The sequence below is a fragment of the Salvia miltiorrhiza genome, chromosome 1 (genome assembly GCF_028751815.1).
Source record: "Salvia miltiorrhiza cultivar Shanhuang (shh) chromosome 1, IMPLAD_Smil_shh, whole genome shotgun sequence".
Classification (NCBI taxonomy): Eukaryota; Viridiplantae; Streptophyta; class Magnoliopsida; order Lamiales; family Lamiaceae; genus Salvia; species Salvia miltiorrhiza.
The window spans coordinates 60940315-60948513 of record NC_080387.1 but is presented as its reverse complement, the minus strand read 5'-3'; the positions used below and the strand labels follow the sequence as shown (position 1 = coordinate 60948513).

The window sequence follows — 8199 nt, the reverse complement described above, 5'->3', positions numbered from 1 at the left end:
CAGTGGCGGAACCGACCACCTCCTTGGAGGCGGAGGGGAGGGCGAGGGAAGTCCAAGAAATGGTTTGAATTTCTTCCCCAACTTTTTGGCTCTTGATTCCATGGGACTTTGTCATGGAAAACCCATTGAAACCCCAGAACATCTCTCTGGAAATTCGATAAACCCAAGTGAGAACAATCAACTCACACTCAATTCAACTGGGAAAACCCCCAAATTCTCATTCTATAGCCCTTGCCCATTGCCTCGTTTATTCAAGAAATTCCCTGCTAATTTCAGCAGCGTTATTTTGACCCTTCTCCGGTTCCTGAAGCAGTCGTTTCCGCCGCCGTTGCCAGCAAAGCATTGCTAGCTAGGAGGCATGGCTCTGTGAAGCCCAATGAGGCCATCATACCTGAAGGGAGTAAGTGTGAAATTGTTGGGTTGGATACGAATTTTGGGTACTCGAAGAGTTTCACCAGTCACTATTTATAAGCTTCTCAACATGAGGGGAAATAAATCTCCATTAAGAGAGTAAAGACAGCCAAAGGTGTTACCGGATGTTACACATTCAACTTTTGAATTCCGATTCATGTTTGGACGTTTCTGCTTTTGAATTCTAAAACAGTTGCTGTTGTTTCAGATTTTGAAACTGATAACATCCGCTTTCAGTTTCAGTATCTGCTTCTGTATAGCTTCAGTTCAGTTTTAGATTCAGCTTTCAGTTTCAGTATCTGCTTCTGTATAGCTTCAGTTTCAGATTCAGCAAAAGTATTTTGGCTAAAAGAATATAGCTTTCAGTTTCAGTATCTGCTTCTGTATAGCTTCAGTTTCAGATTCAGCAAAAGTATTTTGGCTAAAAGAATATAGCTTTCAGTTTCAGTATCTGCTTCTGTATAGCTTCAGTTTCAGATTCACCAAAAGTATTTTGTCTAAAAGAATATAGTTTGACCCAAACACCAATTGCCTTCAGTTTCAGATTCAGTAAAAGTATTTTGTCTAAAAGAATATAGTTTGACCCAAACACAAATTGCCAAGATCCAAGTCCTTGGCCGCGGCCCATACCCACCCCGCCCGTCCGGCGATGATGGCGCGCATGCGCACGAAGCCAAGGCCCTCATCCAAGCCCACTAGCATGCACCACAAGTTATTAGCTCCATGTGCATTGCCATTCTTATACATGAGAATACTTCTCTCATTTTCCAATGTGGGACAATAAACACTTCCCGAGTGTTATTTTCCCCACACAATATCCAAATTTTGACATACAATATCTCACTCATTGAAAATCGATTTTGAGACTTCAAGTATACCACGTTCATCTACTCGAGACGTAGATTAACATCCAATAATTATTTCAATTAAATAATAAATATTAAATTAAATAATTAATTTTCAGATTGGTTTTAAAATCAATATTTCGAATCAGTTTATAAGTATTGTGTTCATGTAATATCTAAAATAGGAAACATGGTATTATTATTGAAACAATTCAAAAAGAAAAATAGATCATTAATAATAGGGCATAGAGAGTAGTATAACATATTTTTTTTTGATTAGATGAAACGAAGGGAGTATTTACAAAAGATGATCACAATACTATGTAACTCATGTATCGTAGTTATAGACGTAGTTACGTATCCTTATTTAAAAAACAATAGATGCAAAACCGTCCTTAAAGTAGAGACTAAAACCGAGTGCAAAAGGTAAGCCAGCTACATTGACCATCAATGTAATGCTGTCGTGGGTGCCACAACCCACAAATCCAAATCATTTCAATCCAACGGCTCAGATATCATAATCTTGAATTTCAGATTCATTTGATCTGAATTTAATGTTTCATTTCTCGTATTTTAAACCAGAGGGGAGGGCCGGCATCTCATTTCCAGACACAGTCCACATTATCTCCCAGAGAGTCTCTCGGAGAGAATCACTCAACAATTTTACACCAACTCCTCGCAGGTCCAATCTTTGTCTTCAATTTTTCTAATCTCCTTACAAAAGACTCTAATTTTATCTTTATTGTTTTTTCTTTTTTCTTTTTTTAAATGTTTGAATCTTGTTGAGTTGTTTCCGCTTTTACGATTTTTGGTAGTCTCGATTTGCTGTTGTTGTGTGAGATCTAGTAATTTATGTTTTTATGGATCTTTCTTTTTACGGATCTGATGATGGGTGTTTTGAATTGTGGCAGAATGTTTCAGTGATACTGTGCATGTGAGTTTTGATCAGTGAAGATCGTATGTTTCCAGTGATTCTTCTTGTTTAAAGTTGTGTATTTGTTTGCTTGTGTTCGATTGGGATCTTGTTTGAAGTTGCTATATTTGGAAATTTCCTATTTATAGCTTAAATTTGGTGATAAATATAAATGTACTAATTCATTATTTGATTAGTTGCTGTTGTTTACTATACTGAAGTTAAGAATTGGTTGCTTAAGCGTTAAGCTCTCTTCTTGAGTCAAAATCCAAGTCAATTATATTGATTTAATACTCTTTGTCAAATCGAAGATTATGTGCAATTTTAGTTTCGAATGTTGAAATTTGATTATGTTTGTGGATCTTGCATCGACAAGGGATGCCAATCTGGTTTCTATCACTTTGAAAGTTTACGATTTCTGAGAATAGCGCATTGCATTGTCATTGAATATGAAGTGAAGCTTTACTCGTGAAATTTGGGCTTTTGCTATTCTTGATTAGATGCAATGATTTATGTCAATGTTGTTGATCTTGGAATTGTTTTCTTGTCTTCAGATAACATTAAGTGATGGCAGAAGCAGAGGATATCCAGCCCCTCGTTTGCGACAATGGAACGGGAATGGTCAAGGTAATCCTCGACCTAACAAACCTTATTTCCTGATACCTAGTTATTGTGAGCAAATGAAAATCAGAGAGCCTTAACGTATTGATCTAAAAAAATTCAGGCTGGATTTGCTGGGGATGATGCTCCAAGAGCTGTCTTTCCGAGTATAGTGGGGCGCCCTCGCCACACTGGAGTTATGGTTGGCATGGGCCAGAAGGATGCTTATGTTGGTGACGAGGCTCAATCAAAGAGAGGTATTTTGACCCTTAAGTATCCGATTGAGCATGGTATTGTCAGCAACTGGGATGATATGGAGAAGATTTGGCATCATACCTTCTACAACGAGCTTCGTGTGGCCCCAGAAGAGCATCCCATCCTCTTGACGGAGGCCCCTCTCAACCCAAAGGCCAATCGTGAAAAAATGACTCAAATCATGTTTGAGACCTTCAACACCCCTGCGATGTATGTCGCTATTCAGGCTGTTCTCTCCCTCTATGCCAGTGGTCGTACAACTGGTGAGAAACTGAATATGTATTTCATGCTTCTTGCAAAATGTGGCTTTTTTATGATACTAGTAGAAAGAACGTACGTTGTACGTGTAATTAATGTTATTTTAATTACTTTTATTAGATAATTTATTGGATAGATATATTTATTTATAAGCGTTATCAATAGCTATAGATATAAAGTATTCTTTATAGATTTGGATGACAAATAAATGTATATCAAAATAGATTTATATTTTATAAATATAATAATAAATATATAACAGGGGTTAAATAGACAATCCACAAGTTGTGCCTTAGGCTCTCTTTCTATTAGTCTAGATTGATGGCCTATTATCTAAAAATTCTGATTGCGTACTATTGATAAAAAATGCATTAGCATAAATACTATCATGCTACATTGCCCATTTGCTGAAGCTTGACCTGTTCTCGGGCAGGTATTGTTCTCGACTCTGGGGATGGTGTGAGCCATACAGTTCCAATCTACGAGGGTTATGCTCTCCCCCATGCAATCCTCCGTCTTGATCTTGCTGGTCGTGATCTCACCGACAGCCTCATGAAGATCCTCACGGAACGTGGCTACATGTTCACGACTACAGCAGAGCGGGAAATTGTGAGGGACATTAAGGAGAAATTAGCCTACATTGCCCTCGACTATGAACAAGAGCTGGAAACTGCAAAGACGAGCTCTGCTGTGGAGAAGAACTACGAGCTGCCTGATGGACAGGTGATCACTATCGGAGCTGAAAGGTTCAGATGCCCCGAGGTCCTCTTCCAGCCCTCAATGATCGGGATGGAAGCTGCTGGCATTCACGAAACCACCTACAACTCCATCATGAAGTGTGATGTTGATATCAGGAAGGATCTGTACGGTAACATCGTCCTTAGTGGTGGCTCGACCATGTTCCCAGGTATTGCTGACCGGATGAGCAAGGAGATCACAGCTCTTGCCCCGAGCAGCATGAAGATTAAGGTGGTGGCTCCACCGGAGAGGAAGTACAGTGTCTGGATTGGAGGGTCCATCCTGGCTTCTCTCAGCACGTTCCAGCAGGTACGGTTACAACTTACATTCTCGTGCTTGTATATTTGATAACCGTAAACAAGAATTTCAGTGAACTGATTTTGCTCGATTTTGCTCTTGTAGATGTGGATTGCCAAAGCAGAATATGATGAGTCCGGCCCTTCAATCGTTCACAGAAAATGCTTCTAAAAAATCGAACTCTTCGTTCGCTGCTTTACTTGAAGAGGTTATACATCATATGATCTGCCTAAGCTCTTCTCCGTCATTTGGTTTCTTCCGGTTTTGTCCGTTTATCGAGTCGTCATCATGGTCTACGTCTGGGAATTTTAAGTTTGGACATGGAAATATTTTCATTTTTTTTGGGTTCCATATTTATATTAGTTTGTAGCAGACTTGTGCTTTTCTTTTGGTACTATGGTTTGAGTTTTGGATGAAGAGCACATACTGTAAGTTTATTTTATTATGGAATTCTTAATGTCAAGATTCAATCTTTGCCTTTTTTCTCTCTCTCCGATTTTTATTCTTCTGTTTGTGAATGGAGGATATTTTGATTCTGTTTTTGGGGGAATTCTAGGCAACACCAAAGTATATGTATTTACGCATCAACTTTATAGTTTAGAAGAAAATCGGAATTTGCTGTTACTTGGATGTCTTTACAATCAATTAACCTTGACTTTTGGATATGTCCCTATGAGTTTAAATACTAGTATCAATTTATGATACAAAACTAATGGATATTGGATTTAAACTAACTAAAGGCGACATTAGGTATTATTCAAGATTGATCAGATCTCTTCTTACAAAAACAAAGATCAGCAAGTCCTAGTTAGTCTGTTATGGCAAGATGCATGGTTTTGCCCGGCAGCAAACCCTCGCCGGCTCGAGGCGATTTCCGGCCAAAACTGGGGCCAGAAAAAAGTAGGTAGAAATAGCTCCTCAAGTTCCACAGACATCAACCTAGGAAAAGTTGAAGTTTGATGGCCCGACAGCATCGACAAAGCCTCGTACTGATAGTTGAGGCGCAGCGGCCTCATCACCATCAAGCATATCATGGTCGATGAAGACAACAACAATGGAGATATCGTCGTGGACATGTCTCCTGACCCCTTGATCGAGTTTCTTGATTTCGTGGTACGGCATCTGCCTTATTCTACCTGCCCTCTCCAGAGCTGTCACAAGAAGTCTCCTTGCTATTCCCTGTGATATGAAATGAATATATGAAAAAGAAATGGTTTGCGCTATCAGCTATAATAAAGAGAGATCAGAAACAGACTGCTCTCTGATTATTGTGGACGATCTCCACAGCCTCCTGATTGGTCAAGAATTCCCAGAGGCCGTCGGAGGCGAAGATGAGGAACTTATCATTTCCTGATATCCGCCGCGTCACTATGCTTGGATCCGCTCTTAGAACCGGTCTCTGGATAGGTTCGGGGAGGTGGAATCGTGGGAAGGATGGATCGAGGGCGAATTCTGGCCTCTTGAGGTAGGCATCACCGATGGATCTTGATACCTGTGTATGGAAACATTCCAAATTCAAGATTTAAAGCACTGCTTGATTTGAAGTTCAGTTATTACAGTTTCATCAAAGGAGGGGAACCTGTATGATTCCCTTGATACGCCAAACGCCTTGCTTCATCACAACAATCTGTGAATCTTCCGGGTGCAGATTCGTCAACTCTTTCCTGATCTCTTCCATGCTAGCATTATGGTCTCGAGTGAGCTGCTCGGCTACAATTCTATTAGACCGGTCCAAACATCCCATTACTGCTCTAGAGTCCCCCAAATTAGCAACGTATAGCATTCTCTTCCAGATAACTCCGACCAGACAACAAGAACCGATTGCTGCAAGTACTGGTCTGATTGCATAAGCTCTTCTAACGAGCGTGAGGAACCCGTTTTCTGTTTCAGAAAACGCACTTTTAAGTATATCTTCTGACATTTCTCTGTTTTCTTGAGCAAGTCCTGTGAAAAAGAGATGTTCATGTTAGGCATCACCCACTTTTTCTTCCCATCTTTGAATGATTGCATGCATTTGTCCCTTACCTGGATCTTTTCTATGGGAAATAACTGAAAAAGGAGAAAAAAACACGAATTTAGCAACGTACATACAGGCTACAGCTAGCAAAATTCACAGCATCTTAAAGCTTATATAGGTGAGACGAATTGTTTCATCAGCTGGTCGAGTGGAAAGAGATGCTACCCAACATTATTGAGTGATGAACTAATTCCCTTCAAAGGTTACCGGCAACTTAAATCAACAAAGCGATAAAGAAGTTAAGGCAAAATATAGTGATAGCATGGAAAATTTCTGCAAGAAATGTACCATCATCAGAAAATTGCTATAATGTTTTTGTTCATTTCTACCCTAATTTATCAGCAAAAATGTATTCGCATGAAACGTTACTTAGAAAATCATCATACTTGACCTTTATATCATCAAAACTTACTAATCAAGTGATTGAAGAGGTGGTCGGATATGTATCTTGAGGCCTCGGGGCCACCGTGGCCATCATAGACACCGACAAAAGTGGCGTGCCTCCCAGTCTCGACTTGGCTCTGATCCTCAAGGACAGCATTTGCCTGGACAACAGCGAACGAGAACTCACCGTGTGAGTGCTTCTCGAGGTCTTTGGACCAGAGGAGGGCGTCGTCCTCCCATCCCGAGCCCTGCTCATCATCCTTGCTCATAGGGGCATATCGACCCGTAGGACTCAAACATGAAGATGCTGTTTTTCCCAACCAAGAAAACATCCTTCATTTCCTTCTAAACCACTGAAGACTCTGCACATATCCACTTATTTCTTAAACTAGATTGAATCAAACACTATGCTAAACTTCTAAATACAGCAGCATGATCAACCATCAATTTGGCCCAAAATAAAATCAAATCAAAGAAAATGATGCTCCAACACTAGCAACACCTTCTACAGTACATATTCAATAGTAGGGTAGAAAAGGAAAAGAAAATTATATAATGTGACAAGAAACTATTTCAATTTAGTAGAGCAAGAAAGTAACTGATCAAGATAAATTTATCTCCACAAATTGACTACCGACAATAAAAGCAAGGCCAAGAAAGACCCAATGAAACCTCCCCAAGAAACTAGAAATCAAGATTTATGGTCAGTCAAGAAACGTTATAATTCGATTGAATCCACAAAGTACGAAACGACTGAGCTGCCATTTCATCTAAATACGGAATCAAACACAACAGTCGTATTCTTGAGTCCATATGGAAACATTAAATAAACTAAAGAAAAGTAAAAAACTCATTTGACATGAAACACTTACCAAAATTTCTTCCAGTAACTATCAAGATCCCAAGAAAGACACTACCAATGCAGAGCGACACAAACAGTGGTATATTCTTTTCTGGAAAGAAGAGAAATCAAACGAGATTAGAATGCGTTTAATATCGGAAAGAACATATCTTTTTGGGACTTGAGCTGCATAATTTAAGAAAACTTTATCAAAATTTATGTGGGCTGGCAAAGCAAACTTCTCCTCAGAAAGTGGAACCAGATGAAAGAGAGAGAGAGAGAAAAGGATTTGTTGTTAAGTAAGAAAGGGAAACTTCAAGGAAATGCTGTATATGTAGAGAGAGAGAGAGAGAGTTTGAGGCAAATAGATTATGGTTGATAAGTGGAGCTGCAGATACAAACATTACATGGATAATATAAGTGACTCGAATTTAAATTTCAAAAGTATCAAAAATTTATTTATCACAATTCGTAACCATGTTGGATGAATTCATAGTACATAAAAACATTAAAAATATTTTTATTTTTATTTTAAAAAGTATTTTTACGATAGCCCTTCCATATATATATAAGTTAAATTCATACGGTCCCTTTTGGACTAAATTTAATGTTTGCTAATTTCCCTTGCCTTCTTTAGATC

At 39.0% G+C, this 8199-nt stretch overlaps 2 protein-coding genes across 4 annotated transcripts; one reads left to right on the top strand and one right to left on the bottom strand.

Moving 5' to 3' along the window:
* The first annotated feature begins 1685 nt into the window (after positions 1-1685).
* LOC131000866 (actin-7-like) lies at positions 1686-4798 on the top strand. The gene is made up of 5 exons (XM_057926999.1): positions 1686-1938; positions 2724-2796; positions 2894-3287; positions 3716-4329; positions 4423-4798. Exons 2-5 carry the CDS (start codon positions 2737-2739, stop codon positions 4486-4488), a joined length of 1134 nt encoding a protein of 377 aa, XP_057782982.1. The 5' UTR covers positions 1686-1938; positions 2724-2736; the 3' UTR covers positions 4489-4798.
* A 115-nt stretch (positions 4799-4913) lies between these two features.
* LOC131000874 (probable protein phosphatase 2C 43) lies at positions 4914-7968 on the bottom strand. 3 transcript variants are annotated; one of them, XM_057927011.1, is made up of 6 exons: positions 7591-7943; positions 6747-7080; positions 6343-6366; positions 5897-6261; positions 5573-5809; positions 4914-5496 (listed from the first exon to the last, which is right to left on the bottom strand). In XM_057927011.1, exons 2-6 carry the CDS (start codon positions 7048-7050, stop codon positions 5257-5259), a joined length of 1170 nt encoding a protein of 389 aa, XP_057782994.1. In that variant the 5' UTR covers positions 7051-7080; positions 7591-7943; the 3' UTR covers positions 4914-5256. The 3 variants fall into 3 exon arrangements, with proteins under 3 accessions (XP_057782994.1, XP_057783002.1, XP_057783010.1); XM_057927019.1 differs by lacking the exon at positions 6343-6366 and having other exon boundaries at positions 7591-7968; XM_057927027.1 differs by lacking the exon at positions 7591-7943 and having other exon boundaries at positions 6343-6528; positions 6747-6874.
* Between the last annotated feature and the right edge of the window lie 231 nt (positions 7969-8199).